This window comes from Chroicocephalus ridibundus, chromosome Z (genome assembly GCF_963924245.1).
Source record: "Chroicocephalus ridibundus chromosome Z, bChrRid1.1, whole genome shotgun sequence".
NCBI classification, from domain to species: Eukaryota; Metazoa; Chordata; class Aves; order Charadriiformes; family Laridae; genus Chroicocephalus; species Chroicocephalus ridibundus.
Window position 1 is genome coordinate 34,040,072 of NC_086316.1, and position 26,196 is coordinate 34,066,267.

Sequence of the window (26,196 nt, forward strand, 5' to 3'; positions counted from 1 at the left end):
CTTTACAAAAGCAGAAGGCCTGTAGTGAGACCAGACCCCAACCAGGGCCATTCCAGCTTTTCAGGAGGCTTTCTGCAGTACCAGTTTTCCAGTGACCCCTACAAACCTATCGTAGAGGTCTCTGCTGGGGTTACTGGATTCACAGAAGGCTTGTTAAGGCAGCCAGACAACTCCTTTGGCCAGGAAAGGACATGGATCCACCCCTCAGCGTACCAGGCCCATAGCTTAACATCAAAATCCCTCTGTCCTGCTAAGATTTCAGCTTCCTGCTTTCCATAGGCTTTCCAGAGAAAGGCACATCTAACTGTGAGCTGTGACAGACAGAAGAGTTATGCAGCCTTGAGGGGAAGAGTATACAGGAGTAAGCCGACTTCAGCTATGGTACTAATTACAGACTAGTACAGAAATTTGAGCCTCTTTTCTTCTAAAGACATAGTGTGAAGTTAGCTGAGCCAGCAGAAACAGCTGATGGTGCAAGGTAGGTATTTGTGTGAGCTACCTGGCCTCACTGTTAGCGGTGCCGTAACACCCCTATGACATGCTGCCAGCGTATGATAAACCATATGCTCCACTACACATTAGGAATTCACAATTAGCCTCACACACCTATATGTCTGATGCATTAGTAGAGAGAAAACTCTCCCTTTTCAAATTTCTTATATGCTTGGATAAAGATAAGAGCGGTCTTAGCTGGGACAAGGCAGACTCTCTGATCAGGGCAATGGCAGATTTTGGAGACATTTCCTAGCAGTATTTCCTCACTCTTTAACCTAAAGCTGTTTAACCTACAGTTAATTTCACACTGTCATTTTAAGGATTTGATATACCACTTCACATCATCATTTTGAGCACAACTTAATGCACATCTGGCAAATACCTTTGGTATACCTTTGGTATAACAAAGACCTTTCGTTTGTGCTACATAGCAGACCTGATGCACCCTTGCATACTATAAATATAAAATATCACTATAACTTCTTTAAAATTTAATATAGTAAAACACCCTTTATTAAAAAAAAATAAGCATTTGTAAATATATAAAATTATAAACTACCAAGTGCTTCTTGCTTTCCAGTACAGTAGGACTCAGGAGTGGCAGGTTAATTTGGTGTTAATCTGTTTGGTGTATTAGTTCCAGGGCTGCAGAACTGACCAGTTAGTTTTGCAAAAGACAGCTAATCTCTTTCCTCTGCCAGATCCAAACTGAGCTTGTTTCACCTCAGTTTCAGACTTATTTCCTGCTGCTTTTGACAAACATCAGTGCTTACTGGTGAGAGCAGGGCTGGAGCTGTAGGAACAAGCAGGTTTCCTAGAAGTATGCAGCTAGGTGTTTCACACAGGGTAAGATTTCCAGTTGCTAATGGGGAAGAGAATTCAGGCACCAAGAGAGCTCCTCTGTACGGTGTTTTTTAGGGGAAGTGTATCCTCTGCTTTGGGATCATCATCTAGCTGTACTGGCTAAAACCAGTCACAGGTCCAATTTGCATCACGTCCCCTTAAACAGCAAGTACTCAGATCCCCTTGCAAGATGCATGATAGGAAGTATCACTGAATCCCATCTATCTCATTTTTTACCACTGAAATGTTACAGGGTAAAATGTTCCCAGGTTGTACATTTAGATCTGAACACCAAAGCAGGACACTGGACTGCTGTGGAAGTACTGCAAAATGAAAAATCCAGTTGTACCCGTTGCAGTTGTTAAGGTAACTGAGCTCCAAATGGGATCTTCTGATGGGATCTTCAACCCATCTCTTCTAACACTGAAGAACAGCTATCAGTTGCAGAGAGAACTGGAAGGTGCTTGTTGATGTTGTTTTTTACTTCTTCTTCCCCAGAAAAGCCCCTATCATCTGCAGAAACTTATGACAGGTCCCTGCATTCCCTAAGTGGTCACCTTTGCCAGTTCTCCTGCCAGCTTCTGTGTCATTCCCTAAAAAGTGAGCTGCCCTCTCAGTGTTCCCCTATAGGAGAGCGTGACTTGGCTTGGGGAGGGTACACTACCCTAATCTTAAACAAGCAGCTTCATTTTCTTGGGGAAAACTTAAACCACTACAATTGCTGGAAAGGTGGAGAAACAACAGAAGACCAAGTAAACCAAGCTTATCCTGAATGTCTCACCATCTGACAGAGATGCTGTCAGATGAGTGAGGAATCCTGCCGTATTTAACTTCTGCTGCTTACAGATATTTTCTTTTACAGGTGGCACTGCAGGCAGAGCTTTTCTTTTCCTATTTGAAGAAGAGGACAAAGTGGCTCATTGTAACAGACTTATATTACAGATCACATACCTACACTTCCCCGCTGCAATGCAAGGAACAGTTGTTATGCTGTACAAGAACCACAGTCCTTAAACCACAGTTTTCCACTAGGTTTGTGATCAGCGTGGCTTCCACGCCTCTGAAAGCTTCACCCCTGATCCAAGTACATGAGAATGAAAAAATGGCTGAAATATAATGCTCCTCTCCTCCACAACATGTCTTTAGCTTGAATCAAGTCGGCTAAAAATCCCCATTATATGCATAGTTGTCCGGTCCCAATGTGACCCTTCTGTCAGCACAATCTTTCTTACAGCCCAGGCTCACAAATAAATACAAGATTGAGGGAAGTGCAGTAAAGGTGCCCCAGACTCTGAAGTGACTCTGGTCCTTTCTTGTTGTGCAACGGGACATGGATATCACAATGTGCCAGCTGAGCATTTGCAGTCATGGTCCCTGAACACAGGCCTGAGTCCTTCTCTTACTGGGCCCTTGGCATGCCCCAAAAGACCTGGTTATGCTTCAGGAACATCTGTATCTTCTGCCTTGTCCAAATCACCATTGTTTGCCTCAGCATGGAGCCGCTTGTAGTCAGTATGGAAGAAGATGACGTACAAACAAGCCATAGCACTGCAGAGGCCAGCCAGCACCAGTACCGGAGCTGCAAGGAAGATATACTTTTAGATGGTGAATTCACAACTCCCCACTAGTGCAGAAGTCTAGAGGTCAGCTCCTCAGCAACTGCACAGCCTGTGTGATCTCCTCCCAAAGGCTACCCCTGAGGACAGCGTGCAGCTCACAGTGCGGCAATGCCAGCATGGTAACAGCCAAACCTTGTCTCCCATAATACTGGCATAGAAACAGGATCTGGGTGAAATGTGGAAGGTTTCCAGGACTCTTGTCCTGCATGACCAGACAGATTAGAGGTCTTACACCAGTGCACACAGTGTGTTTGTGTCTGTGTGTGTTTCTGTGTATGTGTACACGTTTGCGTGTTGTGGAGTGGTGAAGAAAGTTACAAGAAAGACTGAGTCAAAACACTTGAGCTTCATAAGCGAACAGGTCCACACAGGTAGTGCTTCTTGTTATATCTTCCAAGAGCAAAATGTAGGAAAAGCTCACTAAAGATAAACTTTAATCAAAGAAAAATTTGTGTTGAAAGAACCTTTTCTGAATGAAAAAATAAAAGTAAATCTAAAAGGCTACATGCAAAAAGGCCTGGAAGTAGTCACATTCTCATTCCAGCAGTGTCTCAAATAAACACCTCCATGCCTTTCTCCCGCAGATGTCCCTGCATGTATCAGACCACAGGTCTGATCTGATAAGGTGGAGAGTTGCGGGCTTTCAGACATGAAGCAGTCAAATTGCTTTTTGGGGACAGTTATTGTGAAGCCTTGTTCCCTACAAGCTAGTAGAGCTTGTTCTGAGGAGTTTCCGCTCAGCCAAGCAGGATATATTTAAAAGGTGTTTGCCAGCCTTTGTGTTACGGTAACTCCCCAGGACTTGGTGTCAGTATTACATAAATATGAACCAGATGAGAGACCAAGACCAGGGTCTAGCCTGCACTGAAAACACATTTGTGCTCTTGTTCATCTCGGTTGCTGTCTTTTCTCCTGACCAGCTACGAAAAGAAGAGAAGTGTGGAATAACGCAGAACAAAGCTGCACTGGCATGTTACAAACCCAGGCAGCTCTATGTGCAGGAGCAAGAGAAGTAGCTTTCAGTCAATGGACTTGTAGTCTTGGCCTTCCCACTGCAAAGCAGCACAGGCTGTGCTACGTGTACAATGTCTTCCCCACTGCCTTCTAGCTCGGTGAAGCTCAGGTCTCTGCAGAGTGGCCTTAAGAGAAATGTTAACCCAGGGTCACCGGTAGCATTCACAGCACCTTAGAGGTCTCCCCATTTCAATCTTGCACCTGGTTTAGCAGGAGCAGCAAGGAGTGCACCATCAGCTTGGGAAAGGTGTCTAAGAGATATGCTACAATAGCAATCAATCTTGCAGCCTCCCTCACAGTGAGACCTGGAGGAGAGTGGGGGGTACGTGGAGTGCAACCAAGAGTCCAGCATAATTTCCCAAGGACATACTTACTTGTCCAGTCCAGGGCTCCACTCTGATCAAGGGCACAGGTAGAGGATGGATCCTCAGAAACACGCACAGTGAGGGCTTGTAGCAGAATCATTAAAATCACACCTTCAATCTGGCTGTGGGGAGAAGCCAACATCCAGTCATGGCACCTGCCTGATTCATCAGTGCTGCAGGCAAGCCCAGCTTCCCCGGCAGGAAGAAAGTGAGGCCCCTTTCTGGAGCAGGGTCCTTCTAGCAGAGAGAGCTACTTCCAGCTTCCTCTGTACCAGGTGCCTGTAAACTGGCACTGGCTCACAGGGTGTGCAGGTCAGCCTTTTTTCAGCACACCCCCAGATTCGGTGCCAGTAGGGCAGGACCACTATATACTCCCTCTGGAGACAGGCAGGTTTGAACTACAGCTGTCAAGGAGCTGAGGCTTAGTCACTGGGCAGAAACTTGGAAGTACCTCCTACTGCAGTGTTGAGGATGGGAAAAACTCAGGCTATGACTTCGGCCTCCTCCTCACTCATAGCTAGCTAACAAAGCAACAAAGTCCACAACCAGTGGGAGACAACAGCCTTCAAAGGTGATGTCTAATGCCTCTCTTTGTCTGATGTTTCTTGCTGCTGCAGCTCCAACTGACACATACACACGGCACCAGACCACATATATCACTGCTTAGAGCTTCAACAAGTCATTCCTGGTACAGTCCAGTGCCAGCCCTTGGCATGTAAATTGATCACTGCCCCATCTGTTGTGACCAGCCCTGTGGTCACTGCCCTGTGAGTGATGGGCCCCATCTCCCTCAGCACAGCACTGAGACCTGACAAGTCCCCTTACTGCTGTGGGAATGGGTGCCCCTCTCAGGCATACAGCCCCCATCTGCTTCAAAGGTAGGTGATGCTGAGCATGGTTAAATCCCACTTTCTGACAAGCAAGGGAGACCTTCATCTTCCTTCTTGCTTTTCTTGCACCAATTCCACATGCTCCTCCTTACTTTAAAACCTTTAGCTCTTCAGCTCTACGGCTCAGCCAGCCTGCTCCCGCCTTGTCATGGTCATGTGCACATACACCAGAGAGAAGTTCTGGAGGATCGATAGCACTGATGTCCAGCCTCTTCTCTGCACCTCTGTGTGTGTGTGTGTTTGAGCCCAAGCTCAGCTGTGAATTGGATGTAACCTGCCTGCTTACCTTGCAACAAAAATCAGGCCTGTAGATGTGCCCTCTCCCACAGGGTAGGAGCACTCCACAGCCAGCTCCATGGCAATGGGGTAGATCGCAAAACCGAAGAAACCAAAGAATGAGCTGGTGATGGCCAGCAGAACGGTCTGATGTCTGAACCGAGATGTCTGCAGGCAGAAAAGCAACAACAAAATTTCAGCGTCAGCACTGCTGCACAGGGAATCTCTGAACCCATTACCTGCAAGAAGTCCCAAGGGCTCACTGTTCTCACCAATACCTTCCCTCTTTTACCTCCAACCCTCTAGAGTCAACAAATGGCTACACAAAAGAAATTTATCTATTTAATTTAAGCAAGGAGAGAGAGTATCAGCAGAATTACCTGAAAAGCATTGGTGTGATCGTATTACTGTGACTTGACTTCCTGGTCAGTAACTTAGCAGGACTGCGCTCAGCATATCTCCAGCACAAAGTGAAACGCACACCTTCCTCCCAATGCAAGCTAACATTTCAGAAGTGGTGTTTGCATTGGGTTACATATGAGAATTCCCTGTGTTGCTGCAGCTCACCGATAAGGAAAACTATTCCTTATTTTGTCGGTCTCATGTTTGTAACATTGCAGTTTTACTACAAAAAACCCCACAAACAAAACAAACAAAAAACTACCTGAAACATTCACAAACCCTGGAGATTAGTTTAGTGCCTAGAACAGCCTTGTCTTTAACTCTGGAGGAAAGACCATGGGCTTGTCCAGCTAACACTAGCAAAGTCAAGGGCACAAATCCTGCAGCCACAGTGCTGGTACCTCCTTCCTTAACCATGTAATAAACTCCACAGAGGAACACAGGGTGTCTGCCTTGGCATGGCTGCAGCAGGCCTGGCCCAGCTAAACTGGTAAAATCTGGAAAAAAAGGAAAACTCTGTGTGTCTGAAATCTGAGTTGAAAGCATCAAGCCATCAAGCAGATTTAAATGGGTGTTTTTGGTTTTACTACTCTGAACTAGTAGTTCATCTGTATGGGATAAAGGGGATGGAGGGAGGGGGAGGAAGAAAAGGTTTGCTTGTTGCTCCTGACACGACACAGCCTCTTGCCTACTCATTGCTTTACTTGGGCCCAGGCACGCTGACTTGTATTCAGACCATCCTGCCAACAAATGGCAGAGTACTAAAGGGTGAAATGCAAAGTCTGCTTTAGGCACCCTGTCCTACTCCTTCAGGCACCTTGCTTTAGGCATTGCATCTGTCTGTCTCTTCAAAGTGGAGATAATGTCACTGGGATCTTGGCCCAGGGGGAGGTGTGGTCATGCCGTATTGAAAGTCTGGATTTTTCAACACACAGGAGAAATGCACAACACAAGCCTGTTGGGAAAGCAGAGACCTGCACCAGCCTAGGTCCCCTGCTGTGCTAGGAGTCCTGTGCCCCATGCCTAGGTTCCTGATGGGTGATGGCTCCCATTGGCAATGACGATGCTTCAGTGCAGTCCTTGCACTCCAGCTTCATGGGTGTAAAGTCTCCACATTCTGCATTCCTCTCCTGGCTGGATTCAAGCCTCCCCCTTTTTCTGCATCTCCCTCGTCTTGTCCTCCTTGAGGAACTACTGGAGAACTAGGCACGTAACTAGGTCTTTTTTGCTAATCCTACACTCCTGGCATCCACCACCTGTTAAAGGCAGGTGGTGGGAAAACTATGGCATTCTTATTCATTTTTATAAGATGGATATTTGGCAATTCCATTTCTTTTTGGATAAAATGGTCTCGGGGCCAGTAAACATGGTGATCCAATGTAAGGAAGAAAAATTATGCCAATTTATTTATATAAATAAATCAGTCTGTCTCGGGCTCCACAGTGACTGTGAAATCCTCGGTAAAGGGTATTTCTTTAAAACATTTCTAGCCCAGAGACATAATCCCAAAACATAACACGTGGCTTAAAAATAAATACTATGACATCAAATGACCTTAGTTTGAGTTGATGATTTATCGTATGGCAACAGAACAAAGCCCATAGTGCAATGCAAGGGAGAACTCACCACTGCAAACACAATGCTGGCAAGGGCACAAAGACAGAAACAAATCTTGGTGGACTCTATGAACTTCCTTGTCCGGTCGACATACAGGCCTAGCAGGAAAGCACCCAACAAACCACACACCGTGAACAGTGCACCATTCAGGCCAGCAAATTCCTGGAGGGCAGAAGAACAAGTAACTGAGCAACTACAGCAGTTAGGAAAGAGGTTTTAATGTCACCAACCCATCTGCCTGCTGCTAGTGGGTCACTCACTGAGGTAGGAAAAGCTTCCCTGCCCGTTGCAGTAGCTGAAACCTGCACAGGGCTCTGAGTAGCAAATAATGGGGCCCAGCTGCTGTTAAAAGTGTGTGGAGACAGCAGGGTCACAGCACTCCCTAAGTCTCAATGGATGGCAAGTCTCTGCACACCTGACACGGGAAGCTGGGAGCACAGCAGCAGCAATTCCCCGGTGTTAAATGCTCCAGCCTGGGCATGAGACTGTTCATGGCTCCTACAGGGGCAATCAGGTGCCTTGTCCACACTGGTGGTAACAGGTCCAACTGCCTTGGGATCTGCTCCTGTTTATAATCATGCTCCTCGCCCTTTTCTTACCAGGGACCAGGGACCTGCGCTGGCAGAATGCCTTCCATAAGGCTGGCAGCCCCAAAGCATGCTAGATGAGACACAGTAGCTACCTGGCTGTAGCAAGGACGTCTAATTAGAGAGGCAATGATCAGTAGTTAGGATAGGGTACATGCTCTGTTGTGGGCAGTGACTACCTTTGCGTGTCCCACTCCTTCAACTCTACAAGAATTCAAATGCAAACATCAATATTGAAAGCAGTGAAGTTTTAACAAACATGGCTAAACTTTTCTGGGAGCCTCAGGGGCAGACTGGAAGGAAAGGGTATCTGGAATAGCTTCTGTGGGCTAACAGGACAGGGCAAGCCAGTCACACACAGACAAAAGCATCATGATGCACAGAAAGCAAGGCTCCAAAGTTTAAAAGGTTTCCGGTTAAAAGCCAATGGAGTGTGCAAACATGATGTGGCTATGCAGCATTGAATCAGGTATCACACATGGGAGCTGAGAGGGAGTGGACAGAGACCAGAGGTGTAGGCGTGCATACACGACAGCTGAAGAGGCGTTTTAAGAGGACCTCCACGGGGATACAAGCAGCAGGACTGAAGTGCTGCCTGCCTGAGGGTAAACGCGGGAACTGGGGCAGCCCCTTGCTATTGCAGGGAGGAACCAGCCGTGCTGCTGTGCTCAACTGTAAAAGCAGCACCTGGCCAGTGTCGGAAGGATGGGGAAATAGCTGTCACAGTGACTTCCTCTGCTGCCCTGGCTTCATGCAAGACTGTGCAAAGAGAAAAAGGCACTTGCATGAGCCTGCCTTCAGTTTCACTCTAGGGCTTGCCTGGGCCCCATCCTACTCTGGGGAAGGTGTTAGACATCATAGACATAGTGCATAGACATCAGTGCTCTGGAGTGGCTCAGAAAAAACGCAATACTCTTTTTTTCTAAGAAGTGTTTGAGTAGTAAGGGTTTTTCATTTGCAAGTGGGAGCCTGGCCACGGGCAGTAATGAAAATGCAGATCATCTATTCTACTGAGAGACTGACTGTGCTCTGGGTAAATGTACCACTTAATCTATATTAGATAATGTGAGCAAATAAGAAACAAGACAGTGCAGCATATTCAACTGTCTTCATTTTGCTCTGAGTCTCTTATCAGGGAAAGTCATTTTGATTGTATCAGAGATGATGTGGACAATGGGGAGGAAAGGAAGGAGACTCACATTTGAATACCCCTTTTCACAAAGGATCTGTTCTAGCAGAGCTGAAAAGCAGGTGAACATGCCAATTCCTCCTCCAAAGCACACTGCCAGGATGATGTACGGCTTGTTTCTCAGGAGCTAGAGAAAGAAATTAATTATCATTTAAACAAGTGGAGTGGGGGAAAAGGCCTGCCTGTGACAGTAGGCTTGAGGGTCAGTAGCTCTGACCCCTCAGTTGGAAATATTGACAGGGCAACCCTGTGATCATTAGAGGGGTCTGGCTCTCTCTCCTGTCAGTTCAGCCAGAGGACAAGTTAAAATGGGGACCATGTAGGGAGGAAGGATCTCTTCAGTGCCCAAATTCCTTCACTTTGCCTTGTGCTGTCCTACCTGTTACCACACCTGCTCAGAAGGCTCAGGTTGCGTGGTCCTCTTGGATTAGCCCAGACGTGCCTGTCTGATCTAGCTGAATGGCAACCAGCCCACAGCTGAACAGTCAGATACCGTTGCTTGCAGCTTTGCTATAAGCAGCTTCCACTCCCTGAGGAAGGAAGGGGTCCTGGTCTCCTTCAGGGGGCTTTCCGTGCCGGGTTTGGTGTAGTGGAGTTCATAGCCTGCTTTGTCAGCAGATTCCCCAGCATATCCCTGTCTGTCAGGGCTGCACCCCTCACTCCAGCACCGGTGTCTCTTTATGCTATCGCACTTACCATCTTGAGCCCTATGAGGAATGGCTTGGAGGTGGAGTTAGTGGCACTGGCCGAAGGAGGCGTTGGAGGAACCTTCTCATGAATCCCCAGAGTTGCTAGAGCACAGGCTGTTACTGCTGGGACGGCATAAACACCCAGCTACACAACACAAAGTAAAGACACATTACTAGTCTTTTCAGCTCCACTGCCTCCAAATAAATAAATTAGCTGGATAACTAATAAACAGTCCAGCTGTCTGATTAAAACAGTTTTTATTTACCATCAGTGGGATGTGCTTTCCTTCAGGAACTAGTGCAGGTGACAGCACGTTTGCTATAAGAATACCCAAAGGATTGGCTGGAAGGAAATAAAACAGAGAGACACTTTTTTCATGCAAGCAGTGAGAATCATTTGTCCACCTCTACTGCCAGTCAGCACCAGAGCTGCAGCGTGCAGCCCAGCAATGAGTAAGGACAGAACAAGGCACATATAGGGAGAAACCAGGAGGGCAATATTTGGAGAAGTTGGCTGTGTGGTCTTACTCTTGCCACATCTGTTCCTTCACCCCCATTAAGTCCATTCTATAAACCCATCTCCCTACAACTCTTAACTCCTGTAAACTGGTTTTCGTCTATGAATTACAGTGTTCTCACCCTCACAAGGCTGCCTCAGTAAATGCTAAACTGAAGGGACAAAATGAATCCATGTCATCTGTCCCGATGTTATATAGCAGCAGTAACAAATTGAGGTGCTTCCCTTTCTATAGTCCCCCTATGCCACTAGGCATGTATACATATGGATAAAATCCCTCTGAGCCTTCTTGAGGGTGAACAGTCCCAGCTCTTTCAGCATCAGCTGGCATGACAAATGCTCCATTCCCGTAATTGTCTTAGTGGCTCTTAAGTGGACTTACACTAATATGTCCATGTCCTTTTTGTACTGAGGAGCCTAGAACTGGACACAGCTCTTTCAGATGTAGACAGGGGACTTCCCTCAAGCTGCTGGCAATGCTCTTCCCAGTGGTGACCTGGATGCCATTGGACTTCTTTGCCAAAAGGGCATGAAAAGCAGGAAAGCCCTACAACGGCTCTCTAAAGTGACACTAGGTCATTCCCGACACCTTTCCAACCAATACATTTCTTCAGTAAAGCCCAAGCTGGCATACAAGTTGATCTCTGCTACCAACTATCACATGGTAGAAGAGAATCTCAGACACTGGTCTGTACTGGAGTAGGGGGTTGCATTGTTATGGGGCTGGAGCTGAGTAGCATGTGAAGCAGCACTCCTGGGACCTAACTTGGCAATCTCCAAAATTGCAGGAGACAATATTTTAACTTTAAGGCTATGTTCTGCAAACAATCAAACAAGTAAAGTTGATTTTCTCCTAGTGTGCAGGGATGGGGTTAGGAAAGCCAAAGCCAGCCTGGAACTGAGTTTGGTGAGAGATGTGAAGCGCAAAAAGAATGGCTTCTACAAGTACATTAGCAGCAAAGGGAAGGTTAGGGAAAACGTGGGCCTGCTGCTGGATGGGGTAGGAGACTTGGTGACAAAGGATATGGAAAAGGCCAAGGTATTTGATCCCTTTTTCGCCTCACTCTTTACTGGTAAGACCAGGCTTCAGCCCTGAGACCAGAGGTAAAGTCTAGAGCAAGGAAGATTTACCTTCAGTGGAGGAGGACTTGGTTAGGGAACATTAAGCAGGTCAGACACACAAAAGTGCATGGGACTGATGAGATGCACAAATAAGTGCTGAGGGAGCAGGCTGTTTTCACTGCAAGGCCATTCTTGGCTATCCTTAAAAGGCCATGGCAATTCCAAGAGGCTCCTGAGGACTAAAAGAGACCAAATGTCACTCCCATCTTGAAGAACGGCATGAGAATCCAGGGAACTCCAGCGCTTTCAGTCTCACTTTGATCCCTGGGAAGGTCATGGAACAACTAATCCTAGACATCATTTCCAGGCACATGAAGGACAACAAGGTGAGCAGGAGCAGTCAGCAAAGGAGAAATGCTCACCCAACCTAACAGCTTTGTACAGTGAGATGACTGGCTGTGTGGATGAGGGGAGAGCAGTGGATGTTTTTTATGTCAACTTTACTAAGGCTGTTGACACTGTCTCCCATAACATCCTCACAGACAAGCTGACAAAGTACTGGCTAGATAAGCGTACAGTGAGATGAACTGGAAGTCACCTTAACAGCTGGTCCCAGAGGATTATCGTCACTGTCATGAAGTCCAACTGGAGGCCAGTCACTGGTGATGCACCACAGGGGTTGATACTGGGGCCAATACAGTTTAGCCTTAACAAAAAGCCTGGAAGACAGGGCAGAGAGCACCCACAGCCAGTTTGTGATACAGGGAGGAGTGGCTGATAGAGAAGATGGCTATGTTGCCATTCAGAGGAACCTCAACAGGCTGGAGAAATGGGCAAAGGGGAACCTTGTGAAGTTCAACAAAAGGAAATGTGAAGTCCTGCATCTAGGGAGGAATAACCCCATCCACCAGTACACACCGAGGCTGACCAACTGGAAAGCAGCCCTGCAGAAAAAGACCTGGTGTGGGAGCTAGGAGTCCTGGTGGATACCAAGCTGATCATGAGCCAGCAACACAACCTCATGATAAAGAAGGCCACCAACATCCTGGGCTGCATTAGGCAGAGCGTTGTCAGCAGGAGGTGATATTTACCCTCTACTTAGCACTAGTGAGGCCGCATCTGGAGTATTGTGCCCAGTTCTGGGCTCGCCAATATGAAGGAGACATGGACTTACTGGGCCAGCAAAGGGCCAAACATTTGATTAAGTGACTGGAGCTTCTGTCATGTGAGAAGAAACTGAGAGACCTGGGATTGATCAGCCTGGAGAAGCTGCTGGGAAGCAGTTTTGTAGAGAAGGACATGGGGTCCTGGTGAACTGCAACTTGGCTGTGAGCCAGCAATGCACCCTTGCAGAGAGGTGTCCAACAACATCCTGGGCTGCATTGGGAAAAGCATTGCCAGCAGGTGGAAGGTGGTGATCCTTACTGTCTAATCAGCCCTGGTGAGAAACATCCAGAGAGCCAAGTCTGGTGCTAGGCTCCTCAACACCAGAAAGATATGCAGTTAATGGAGCAAGTCCAGTCAAGGGTCAAAGACTTGGTTAAGGGACCAGAGCATCTTTCATACTTAAAGAGGCTGGAAGAGCTGGGAATGTTCAGCCCGGAGAAAATAACCTTGATCAGGGATAGTAGAGAAGAGGGAACCAGACTATTCTCAGGGTGCCCAGTGGCAGGATAAGAGGCAATGGGCACAACCTGTAGCACAGGAAACTGAGTATTTACTGTGACAGTGGTTGAATACTGAAGCAAGTTGCTCTGATAAGTTGCAACATCTCCATCCTTTGAGAGAGTCAAAACCTGACTAGACACAACCCTGGGCAACCTGCTCTAGCTAACCTTGCTTGAGACAAGTATTGAACGAGACGGTCCCAAGAGAAGCCTTCCAACCTTGTCTGTTCTACGATTCTGCTGAGGCATCATTAATAGTGCTATAGCACACCACAACTGTAGCATTTCTGCTCTGTACTTGGGGAAGTAGTAGTTTATGATCCTAGTGAAATGTTACATATACATGGACACAAATAAACAAAGGTTTCCAAGGAGATAGATTAACACCTCTCCGTTGGGGCATAATGCATCTGTGCATTGTAGGGTACTGCCTGAAAACTACTGTCAGGTGTTTCCATGAACTATCAGCATGCTGAAGCAGTTCCAGAAGATATGGGTGAGGGGTGGAAATGTGAGCATTGGGCTCAGTCTGAAAAAGAGTAAGTGAGATTATCTGAGTAATTACAGGGTTCCAGCTGCCTTCTCTTCCTGTGAAGAGAAATTATATGAGCCTAGACTAAGAATGGAAAGGAGATCACTGGAGTTAATCAGCTGTACATTATGGTACAGGGGTCCTGGTGGATTAGCTTGCAGTACTCTGCAGTGCTGCTGTGTGTTTTGTGGACAGTGATGCTGATGCCCTAAAGCTCTGCAGGGTGCAGAAAATGACATGCTGACAGATCACAGTAAATGAAGAAACCCATGGATGAAGCACAGGCCACATCAGTGGACTCAGACAGGTCTGTCTTCTCCCAACACAGGAGAATTCATGGTCTTCACAGAGGATCAGTGCTTGGCCCTGCACTGCTTCTCTGTGAGTAAGTCTCTAAAAGCGATGGGGAGGACTGAGATATGATAAATACTCAAGAGCACAGATGAGTCATAGTGATTTCAGCTGTTTATCAGGATCCTGGGTGTAGGGTTTGCTTTTGTCTGCACACAAGCACAGGGAAGCCTATGCAGAGGCACTAACAGAGCTGTGGGGATACTGACAGGAGGCTGTAGGGCTAGTTTCTGTGTGCAGCACTGATACCAACAGTACTGCAATGCTCATAAATCTGGCACTGATAAACTGGAGCAAGCTGAGAGAAAAAACTCATGTGAGCAACAGGCGGACATGGAGACATGTGGGAAGAGGCCAAGGGAAACGTGCTTGTAAAGTGACCAGGTTGGAGCTGTTCAGTCTTTCTACACAAAGGAGAGAAGAGGTCCATAACTACCTGACAAACAGGTGCAACAAGACTGAATAGCTGGGGGATAAGGATCATTGAGACAAGAAGGAACATGTAGACATTTGCCAGTGCAGTAATTAACGACTGGAGTAAATGACTGGGGCTGTGGCTCCTTCTAAGCAATATTTAAACTTTCTTGAAATGAAAACCTGATTTTGCACAGCAGACAGTAATGACTGTAACCAGACAGTATTAATGGAAGCTCTCTACGCAGCAATATGCAGGTGTTGTAGCAGATAATAATCACAGCCCATTCAGTCCTCACACTGATTTCTCAACATGCCACAGATGGAACAGCTTCAGCTCTTGGGTTTCCACTGTTCCTTGCTCTTCAGTTTTATTCTTTCCTATAGTTAGATCCATTCGGTCCTGTAAGGACTGAGGATGCTATGTGAAAGAAATACTCTTTGGCAGCTCTGGCTGCTCTCACTTAAAAAAAGCAAGTTGTCTGCAGGCTGGGGTCCTTCAGGGCAGTGATGGATCAAGTGCCCAGTGGTCCCTGGTAGTAACTGTATTGCACCACACTGACAACAGGGCTCCTTCTCCAGCAGGGAAGGTGAGGGTCTATCTGAGCCTTGGGAAACAAGGTGAGCCCTGCACACCTCTAGGGAAGGCAGTGCAAAAGTTATTTATTTGTTCTGACACCATAAATCCATTCTTGCTAAACAACAGTGCCTGTGCTCTGGGTTTGCAGCAGCATTGGGAAAGCCGTACAGGGGTGCTCCTATATTGCCCTTTTCCCCATGCCCACCCCTTCCCCACAACTCCAGTGGGGAGGAAAGGTGCCTGTTGGCTGCTTTGAGGGAAGAGCAGGTAGGGCTCCCCCATATATATTAGTTCTTTACGATGAGGGTGGTGAGACACTGGAACAGGTTGCCCAGAGACGGGATGGAGGCCCCATCCCTGGAGACATTCAAGGCCAGGCTTGATGAGGCTCTGAGCAATCTGATCTAGTTAAAGACGTCCTGCTTTCTGCAGGGGGGTGGGGTCTCTTCCAACTCAACACATTCTATGATTCTATAAAGGTACTGTGAGCTTTCCCGGATGGAGCCAGTAAGCCAGCCCAGTTTCTGCAGTACCTCTCAAGTCCTTAGAGAAAGGAGGAAGATATTTCTTCTGGCTGATGGGGAAATGTTACATGGAGGGAGGAAACAGCTCTGTTAAGTGCAGTATCCTGTGTCTAGCAGAGCCCAAAGCAGCCAAGAGAGGAATGAGATTAGAGCAAGTGTATCTCGTGTCTCCTCTCCAGTTTCACAGCTTCCAGGCACTGTGAAAGGCAGATGTGGTTTCAGTGTGGTAGTCCTGCTGCATTTAGCATCCCAACATGTTTGTGTGGCCAAATGAGTATATTTTATCTGTGTATGCATACACACCAATTGGGAATACACGCTCAGCCTTGCTACTGGACAAACTGGTAGACAAAATTGCTGCAGCAGCCTCACCTCCAGCCGCTACAGAATTTGTCAACTGTGACCACAGGCATCACATGCAATTTGGACACCTTTCTAACAAGCTGAAGAATTAAGGCCAGTACAGACTTTAGATTTAGTAACACTGAGGGCTGTCCCCAGCCTTTATGATATTTAGACAAAGACGATCACCTTGTCATGGCAGAGAGGAGGAAGGCTGGGAGGCTGTGTGGCTTACTTTGAACTTTGCACCTGAATGTGGCTAAGGCCCTCTTCTTACTCCCCAGCAAGGAAATGCCTGCCTGTCTTGCAGGGCCTCAAAGGCACTGGTTTATTGCACTTGGCTATGAGACTCTTGGGCAGAGATGTATTTGCAGGGCCAAATGGCTGTGTGTAGAGGGCTTTCTCTGCCTGCTGCCTCTGAAAGACAAACAAATGCTAGCAAGTCCTGGGAGCCAGCAATATTACTTTGCAGCTGTCACTTACACATTGATGCGATCATATTTGCTGTTGCTCTCTGGTGGTCTGGGAACCATAGTGCTGCCAGTTTTGTTGGTGAAAAGATGATAAGGGGCTGTGCCAGCGCACAGAGGCATTGCCCAATAAACAGGTACCAGTAACTCTGGGAACCCAAGCTCAGGAACTTGAGGACGCTGAATATCCGGATGATGCTACCCGTCATGTTCAGCCATGCACTCAGGATCACCTGCAGCAAGCAGAAACAGGCAGGGGTTGTGTGATGAAGGCTGAATGGCAGAACTTAATGCAACAGACTAGCATGAGCAGGGTCTCGGATGCATTACAGGAGACACTGAGTGTCAGTAATCACTTCATGGAAAGTTGCCTGCAGACCACCGCCACCCCTTTGGGCAACTGCAAGATGCTCCTGATCCAACATTGCTCCTTAGGGAGCAAGGTGTCTGTCCTGGCCCTACATGAGAACTACACCACAATGTAGCTTATGCAAGGCAACAGACATGGTCATGGAATTGATTAGAAATCCAAGGTTCACTAACCACACTCTGTTTGCAAGTTTGCACCATCACCCGTATATTGCTGTGACAATCCAAAGATGATGGCAATAATCATCCAGTATACGGATCCTGCAAACGCTCTTCTCTACCACTAGCATGCTAGAGTTTCAGTGACACATTCCACAACACTCTTGCTTCTGGGAAGACAGTGTAGAGATCCCAAGCTGGCTTAGCATAGACCAACCTGTGAGCTCACAGGGGTCCCTTGCTTGCACCATGCCCTGCTGCTCCTTAAACAGAAAACAAAATAGCTGTGCTAACGCTTTTCCTTATCAAATCTACCCAATTACAGTAAGCTCTTCACAGACTCAGCTCACAGCATCCGTCCCTGTCAGTTGGCTAAGACGACAAAAACTGAAGCAGGAAAAGGCAAGTATGAATGCAACATTACCCTAACTTTTCCCACTGTTGCCCACCTCACAAGTGATGTGACTGCTATTGCCAAACTAGGACAGAGCTTTCAACATGCTCATTCTTTGCAGCATTTGGCAAGACTACAATTCACAGTACGCATGTTAATACTTTGTGCAGCTACTGCTACCTCTAGGTGAAATGCCCACAAGGAAACAGAACAGTTCAACTCACAGCACATCTGAGCCCCACGCTGTCGAGAACCCATGTTGCGACCAGCCCAAATGGGATCGAGATGAGGAGGTACACTATTGAGAGCCAGTTGACCATCTCCAGGGAAATGTGGAAGTACGCAGCTGTCTTATCAGCCACAGGAGCAAATGTCAGCCACAGCTGCAGAGTAGAAAGCAAAGATGGGTAAGCACGAACATGGGAACAGAAATTCAGCATCCCCTCAAACTGTCTCACTGAGCAGTGAAGGGGCTAGCTATCTTAGTCTCTCCTCGAAATTAGGCTGGATGTTAAGGCTGGTAATAAAAATTCAAACCCCTAGTGTCTGCAGTTACTCACGCTAGGACTATTTTACCACTGCTATTATCATTATCTCGGCACAGAGCACCCCACCCATTTCACTACCTCATCCCCAATCCCCTTGTCCTGCTGGCAGAAGCAGAGGTCGGTACCTTTTTCTGTCCCCAGGTTGAACATGTTGGCCCCTGATGCACTTACTTACCTGATGTAAACCACAAGCAATCCTTCTAAACAAGAGACTGCCATCTCCTCTCTGCAAATAAGAGCCCTTAAACTCAGCCTGCTATTTATGGTTGCATTGGTAACCCCTGGATGTGGCCTTGAAAGAACAACTTTGCTATGTCAGCCAAGAGAGACATTATTCCAAGCTGTCCTAGACAAACACTCAACGGTTTGGAAAGGGCCCAGAAATTTGCATTAGTGAGTATATCAGAACACATAACAGAGAAACACAAGAGTTACTTTAACAACTATACATCTCTTCCTTCCAGTGCCATATCTTTAAATATTCTGCTAAACCTTGTTTTAGGCATTGGTTTCATAAGGTTGCCATTGGCTTCTCGTTTCTTCTGGGAATGACAAAGCCTGCTTTGATCCTCAAACCAGGTCCTGGGATCATGCCCACAAGAAAGAAATGAGGGTACTACCCCAAATTTAAGGATGTTTCTGTGGATTCTTTATGAAGATGCCCTCTCTGGTGCTTTTCAAAAAGACTAGCCTAACCTGACAACAGATTTCAATAATGTGGCTGTAGGCTACCACACTGTTAGAAGATCACCTTGCAGCTGTTGAATACACAAGATGATAAAGTTTGCAGAAACGTGAACAAAAACTTCAGCTACAGCTTCAGCTATAACTTGCGACTAAAGAACTCCAGCCACCGTCTCTTTCCAGGTAACCCCTCTCTGTCTGCATCCTGCCAACAGCATCGGCTGTGGCGTTAATGTGTAACTGAAAAAGGGCTTGGGCAGCCTCAGAGGAAGGTGTGTCCCTACGCTCTGCTACGTGTTACTTCCAGTGTTCCTATTTACTTCTGACACGCTAGGGACCATAAAAACTACCACATTAAATGAAAGCAGAAGGAGAGATGGGCTTTTCTTCTTTCTAAATGTCACTGTGTGAGTACAGCCACATGCAAATCATTGTTTAGCTAAGCTTTTCTGCTAGCAGGGATTCAATGAGTAAATGGCAGTAACAGAGATGTTTTGAATGTATTATCAGTGTCCTAGCAAGGACTCCTAGCATCAGCCCTTTCCTCTTCTCTGAAAAGAGCTGACATGCCGCATCTACCGCGTTGGACACAAAGCTCACATGGCCAAAAATAGGAAGTGGGTTTCTATACGGGTCTGGAGAGAAAAACTATGTTTCTGCCTCCATTCAGGCAGGGGTTGTTTGCCATGTGTTGCCCTAACAGAGAAATTAAGATCTGGGCAATGGAGCTCAAGGTGTAGCTGTGGTCAAAGTGGACGTCAAATCTCCCTGCAACAAAGAAATGGCATGGTGTGGTTTTGCTAACACAGGGAAATTGCCATGGTAAGCAACTGAGTATGCCACCTTCTGTTTTTGGTTTTCCCACCTATGACGACTTCATCCACAGCAGTTAGCAAGCTCTTGTGCTGGGCACTAGAGCCCTTATGTTGCTTCTGAAACTCTGCACTGCCAAGGCTGATACTTAAGCAGTGACTGCCCTCATGCACATCCCTTCAGGCAGATCAGGGTGAGCACGATGCAGTTCTTTCCTGGTGAGATCTAAGCCCTGTAACCTCTAAAGATGCATAATGAAGACTGAGAGATGTTCCTCTTTCTTTCACTCCCCAAGGACCACTGCCTTAACTCAGCTTTGGCACACCAAAAACAGTACCAAAGCTGCCCACTGTAGATCATGGTGACAGATGCAGGAGGAGAGAATGCATGGGGCTATAGGATGCCAGCCCAAAAAGCTGGTTGTTCCTGGGACAGATGAAGGGAGGAGAAACAGACAGACACCTCTGTTCTTAACAGGGTTGCCTACACACTTGTTCAGTCCCTGCATAAGCCTCACTTTGTGGACATATGCCCTTGTGGTCTGGTCAAACTGCACCCAAATCCACTGCCTGTGTAGCCACACTGACCTGGAGCCTCAGTATGAGATGCAAAAGGCATCAAGGGGAGTCCGTGTTAAGCACTGCACTGCTACATCCATGTCCACGTGTGCTGCTCTGAAGGCAGCTCAATGGATGTCACAACAGCAGAACTGAGAGGGTCCAGCCCCTTGTCAATGTCTCTTCCTGACCTGCAACGGTGACAAGCAATTTCCATTCACCCACTATAGATTATGTCCATTCTGAGCCCCGTCAGGGCTGCAATTAACCAAAACATTTTAGCAAACTTTGCCAAAATTCCCAGTTTGCCACCCCACAGATCAGGAATGCCTTGTCTCTGAGGCTTCAAATGCACCCATCTCAGAGTGCCACATCCTTACTGCTCAACAACTACCTTGTGCAGTCCCCACAGCAGAACACAGCTAGGCTGCTTAACAACTTGGAGCGGATAATGTTAGATGTCAGGAGTCCACTCTCTGGGCCATGGCATAGTTAGGTCAAGCCATTTACACAGAAGCCCACGTGGAGCCACTCAAGCATAGGGACTCCTGCATTCGAATGCCAACCAACAACAATGGGTTTGAGCCCAACCTCCTAATACTTGGCAAAACTCACTTCCCAGCATTTCCTCACAAATTTTGCATTATTTGTTCTCAAATGACAGCTCCTGTTGGAGTATAATCTAATATTGCTGGCCATGATCACTCATGTTCTAGACCATGGTATTTGATCCTTCAGCATTTGGGATGGACTCTTCACTCCCTTCAGATATGCATCTAGCAGGATGTTGGAATAGCCACTGTAATAACATGCACCATTTCTTTTGCAAATGCAGGAATCATAGTTCCCACGCTCTTCTCTTCTCCTGAGCTCAAGCCTCAGAAGCACGTTCATCTCACTGTGATTTCTGAGTTTAGAGACAGCAAAAGCTCCAGTGCATGCTAGTCTGGGCAGGAAGTCATACCTCAGCACACGCTCTGGACTATAAAACTTGTGCTCTACACAATGGGCACAGCAACTGACGAAGAGGACTTCTGGTCCCCTGAAGATCAGCGAGCCTGTTCCGGCTTGCACTGGAGTACTGCTGTGGCTCCCACTGCTTTCAGCACACAGCTGGCTGACTGGGTTGCCATACCCCATCACTAAAAGAAAAGGACGGAAATGTTTTCCACCCAGAGCCTACTTATTTCCTCAATTACAGAAGAGCGCCCTCCCCACCTTCTTTAACAATGGAGCATGTGAGACCACCAGGGAAGGCCAAATCATCTGACTGGTACTGACGTTGGAGGGGTACTGGCTCCCCTTTCAGTTCTCCCTCCCTTGCTTTAACTTTCTTTTAGCTGACATTTGTTTTCTCTTCTCCTGCACCTCCCAGAGACTGCCTGCTCCCTTCCCCATTAACTGCAGCCTGCTTGGGCACTCCTGTAACCAAGGTCAGGTTACAGCTTTTCTCATCCTGCCCCCCTTTCTCAGCTTCTATGTTGCTCTTTCTGATACCCTGGTAAACCATTAACTGATTTTCAGACATGGATCCAGCCCTCTTCCTCACAGAGTCAGCTTAAACCCTCTAGTTTTCCTCCTGCTCTCATTCCCCTTCTGCTCCCACCTTCTCGAGGTTCAGTTCTTCTGCCCTGTTGCCTTTACTATTTTCACTCCCGCACAGACCCTCCAGGACCTTTTCACCTGCAGAACCCAGTTTCCCTCCACCTATTCCAAGGGACCCAACATTCGCCTCCCTCCCACTTCTGCAGGAGGTTACTGGTGGGCTGTCAGCCACCAATTCTCTGTCTGCAATGGTAGCAAGGTGATGGATGAAGGCAGGACTCCGTATAGACTCTACACTTTGATAAGCAATAGGTGCGAGCTGCAGAAGGCAGGACAAATAAACACAGGCCCAGGATTTTCAGAGGTCAAAGAGCAGTAATGATATGTTTTTGCATCACATGTATAACCAGGCGCAGCCCTGACAGGAGCAGTACCAAAAATGTTGTTTTTCATGAAAGGCAAGCTGTTAAACAATGTCTACCATCCTCACCAACAAATCAAGATTCTAAAAGTGAAAAGCAAAATCATTTGCAGAATGGCAAGCACATGCAATCACGCAGGGTGGAAATTAAGCCATTTTGCCATGTGGTATTTTGCATGGTGGTATCAGCTAGCAAACACTTCCATATGGAGCATTCTTCACTGTCTGGCACACTGTATAGCTGTGCACAGTGTAGCAATGCCCCTGTAATACCATTTATGTACAGCTTAAAAAGGAGGAGCCAAGGGGGATGACTTACACGAAATAGGACCTTCTGCTTTGGAATAGGCACAGGCACAACTCACTAATCCCCTGCAGCAGCTCTCCCGGTCCCAGCATGCTCTCTCCCATGCACCCGGACTCTGCTTTGAAGGTGATGTAGGATGTAGGATGTCTTTCTGAGATGTGCAGGCTGCCTCCTGCTCTCCTGGGGCCAGGCTATGAAGCCCTTACACCAGACTCCTCATCTTCAAGATCAAAAGGGCCACACAGTCTGGAAGCAAACAGCCCCTGGTCTCAACTGAAGGCACCCATGCTGACACAGCAGTGTAGGAAATAAGGACAGAGGCATGATCTTCAGGAAGGTTGGATCCCTGCCTAGATGTCACTTTTAGCCTCTATAGCTCTCAGTAAGACTAGCAGGACACAGCAGCCAGGCAGCAGCGGCTGTGTGTGCATGCGTATCTACAGGGACATCGCTGGAGCAGACAGGCGTGGGTGAGGAGCGTGCGCACCCTGCCCTGGAGCATGCCAGTCTCCACTTGTGCAGCTCTCCTTTCTCTCCCAAGTACGTTAAGCGGTGGTGGAAGTCCTCCAGGCCGGTGAGTCAGGAACCACTCGGCCAAGTGGGAGCCTGCTCCAACCCTCCGAGTCCCTCCTCCTCCCCAGCTTGCAGGGAGGAAACACTCTCAGTTTCACTCTTGTGTGCTCTTCTCTGTCCCCAGCGCTAAAGCGAGAAGTTCCTCCTGTGAAAAAGAAAGTTCCCACCTGTCCAGCTTCACAGCAATGAGGAAGGAGCTCTTTGCCTCAGCAGTTTGCTACCAGAACAGCTGCCAGCACACCGTGAATACTCTTAAACGTTAAGTCTTCAGAATAAAAAGCCCACACACTCAAAACCACAGCATCAGCTTGAGAAAACAAGTCTGGGGAGCAACCGCAGGCATAGTTATGTCACCCCTCACCAGCAGTGTTGCAAGAGACAGCTGGGTATCAATCATCTGAGCTTAGCTGTGGTCAGAACAGCCTCTCTGCCCAGGACTTCAGGCAGCAAGTGAATTATACTACTCACCGTTTGCTACTAGCAAGTGAAAGCCTACTTAGGGCCTTAAGATAATGTAAGGGTTTCTTACAGTACATTGTCAGGTAGGAATTTCCAGAATAGATATATCTGTCAAATGGGAACAAATCTCTGGTAAGACAGTAGACACTTTGTACAGCAGGAAGAGAGAGAGGCTTCTAAACTCAGGTCAGTAATAGAGATTCAAGTAAGGTCCTATTCATGGTTGGTGTAAAAGCCTCCCTTATTTACCCCGCCGTGCTCTGGTTAGAGAAGGGATTTCTCATGCTGATGAGGAGCAGGAGGAAGTAGGGAAGAGTGCCCCTTTTGTCACCACATGGTCTGGCCTGGTTTTGCTCAATAACAATGCTAAAACAGACTGAAATAAGAAATACCCCTTTCTCAGCCTGACCTTGCTGCATGACCGAGTGTGCCTTCCTGCAGTCAAGTTGTTTCTACCTTGTGTTCCTGACACTGACATTCTCTCCCGCTCAGGATTGTCTCCTGCCTGCCACTTCCAGTGACGCTGAAGACCACTAATAGAAAAGTGCACGTGTGCATGGGTAAGAGCGGGGAATACAAGGCATCATCCTGGAAGACACCAAGGATCCAGCACGAGGTGATCAGTTCTTTCCAAGTCAGACAACTCAAAAGTCATGTGTCCTCCCCATACGCATTTTGCAGATAACCTGACATAGGAATACACAGAACAAAGTGCTGCACGCAACATCTGCACAGGAACTGAGGACACATCTTAACTTGCAAGGCAATTTTCACATCACAGAACTGGTAATTAATCTTTCCATCTGGAACTTTTAAACAGCAAACAACCACTTTGATTTCATGGCCTGTCGACTACTCCCTCCATTTTAATGTGATTTTTATCAGGAACCATTTAGGAGAAACTTTACCATCAGGAAATGTTTGGCTACAACTTTATATGTCAGCATACTTGCCATTCCAGACCTTTGCAGTGGCTTCGAAACAATATTTTCACCCTAGGATATTTATTAAGCACCCAGTTTTGAAGTGGTGAAGTTCTGGCTTAAGTTCATACTGTGGGAAAATAATGCTGTGGACAGTCAGGAAGTTGGCAAGAAACCAAACAGACAACAGTACAGTTTTTCAGGGCTACCAAGTTTTCAGCAACATGACTCAGGACACAGTTATACTGGCAGATGCATTGAAAGGACCCTTTTAAGCAAGCCTCCCGTTTAAGGTTTCAGCAAAGTCAAAGTCTGACAAGACATCCTGGAAAGGTTTTTTACAGCTTCCTTCACCCATGCTGTCACCTTCCACTTCTAGCAGGGTGGGGTTTTTTCTTGATACATAATATTGTTGTGCTGTGCCAATTTAACTGCAAGCACATACCAGGGCTTCACATTGCTTTTCTGCAGGACACTTTTTTACACTCTTAAAGTATACGCTGATTTTTCCTTGAGAAGGCACATTCATTCTCGCTGTGCTTTCTCATTTCTCTACTCCAGCACTCTTGCATCATGGAATACCTGCTCTTCCTTCGCAGCATTTAAATGTTTGCAGGTTGCAGTGCCTGACCTTGGCTGCCAGACAGCCTGCATTCGCAGCATGATAATCCTCAAGCACATGAATAATTCTACATCAGTCTGATAATTATCAACAACATCCTCAGTGACTTGGTGAGCAAAGATTTGGGCTTCCATCTCACATACTGGGACTTGGTAAGGGGAAACTTTATGTGTTTATCTCAATAATGACTAACCTAGTTTTAATCAGTTCAAGAGGTGAGGTGTGATCTGGCATCCCTTTTTTTTCCAGGTATTTCAGAATAAAGTACCTGTAGGCAATAAGTACACAGACCAGTACGTTTAGTGCAAAATCACTCCTATACTGTCCTGTATGTGCGACAGAACCCAAAAGAAAATGTACTTGCTCCTTTTTCTGGCCAGATAAATCTGCTGTTCTAGGCCAGCAATAAGGCAGAGCAAACTCCAGCTCCTCTACCCAAGGAGTTTCAACATCGTTCTCCTATTTTTAGGTTTGAAACATGTGACCTTAAACAGACGCTGAATACCTTGTTTCTTCCCCCCGCCCGGCCTGCGAAGTGAATTCGGCAGCAATTTCAGCCGTGCCCCAGAATACGTTTTGCTCCATCCCAGCCCGGCTCGACGCGGCGGCGCTTCCTCCTGCGCTCTCCCAAACCACGCACCCCCTCCCGCCCCACCGGGCCCTTCCCCCGCCACCACCCCCTGCGCCCCGGACCCCGCCGGTCAGGGAGGGAGGCGCGGAGGCCGAAGTCGGAACAGGAGAAACGAAGCTCAAAAGGAAAAGCCGCTGGTTCGGCCGCCGAGGCACGGCGGGGATGCGGCTTCTCCGCGCACAACCGAGCGCCGGTGCTCCAAGGATGAGGGGGTGGATCTGAGACAGGGCACTGGGGCAGAGCCCTGAAGATTGCCTGGCTGCTTCTAGGAAGAGATAGGAGGTGGTTTTGGCTCCGGCAAGCCCTGTCACCCCATCCTCCCCCGGCGGCGGTAGCAGCCAGAGTTGCTCCGCAGCGCTCCGGCGCGGGTAGCCAGGAGAGCGGGGCGTTTGCCCTGCCTGCTCCGCGCCACCTCCTGCGCTCGGCGCCGCTCGGGCACCGCGGGGCCGCCGGCTTCCCCCCGCGACGCGGGGCCGCCTTCACCCCTCCGGGGGCGCGTCCCCGCGGGCCCTGCGCGGTGCCGGGCCGGGCCGGTGCCGCCGCCGCGCCGCACTCACCATGGCGTTGGAACAGTTCAGCAGGCACACGGCGGCCAGCAGGAACCACCGCCGCCGGTAGGTCTTGAACTGGGCCAGCCGCCCCAGGCCACGCTCCCCCAGCAGGCTCGCCGCCTCAGCACCCTCCATCGCGGCACGGCACGGCACGGCACGGCGCGGCACGGCGCTGCCGCCGCCCGGCCCCGCCCC

General features: G+C 47.9%; 1 protein-coding gene across 2 annotated transcripts; it reads right to left on the reverse strand.

Moving 5' to 3' along the window:
* Window positions 1–991: 991 nt before the first annotated feature.
* Window positions 992–26,196, reverse strand: SLC49A3 (solute carrier family 49 member 3). Of its 2 annotated transcripts, XM_063320082.1 has the most exons (10): window positions 26,008–26,196; window positions 17,592–17,750; window positions 16,459–16,678; window positions 10,253–10,329; window positions 9,994–10,131; window positions 9,308–9,424; window positions 7,531–7,683; window positions 5,513–5,670; window positions 4,346–4,458; window positions 994–2,917 (listed from the first exon to the last, which is right to left on the reverse strand). In XM_063320082.1, the coding sequence occupies exons 1-10, from the start codon at window positions 26,134–26,136 to the stop codon at window positions 2,772–2,774; spliced, it is 1,410 nt and encodes a 469-aa protein (XP_063176152.1). In that variant the 5' UTR covers window positions 26,137–26,196; the 3' UTR covers window positions 994–2,771. The 2 variants fall into 2 exon arrangements, with proteins under 2 accessions (XP_063176153.1, XP_063176152.1); XM_063320083.1 differs by lacking the exon at window positions 17,592–17,750 and having other exon boundaries at window positions 992–2,917.

What these genes read in the sequence shown, in the direction of transcription:
- SLC49A3 (XM_063320082.1), bottom strand. Translation starts at nt 26,136, where the DNA reads ATGGAGGGTGCTGAGGCGGCGAGCCTGCTGGGGGAGCGTGGCCTGGGG. An exon ending in GAAAGCACATCCCACTGATG is followed by an intron (nt 10,132 to 10,252) that starts GTAAATAAAAAC and finishes TGTGTTGTGTAG; the next exon opens with CTGGGTGTTTATGCCGTCCC. An exon ending in TGGAGCCCTGGACTGGACAA is followed by an intron (nt 2,918 to 4,345) that starts GTAAGTATGTCC and finishes TCTTCCTTGCAG; the next exon opens with CTCCGGTACTGGTGCTGGCT.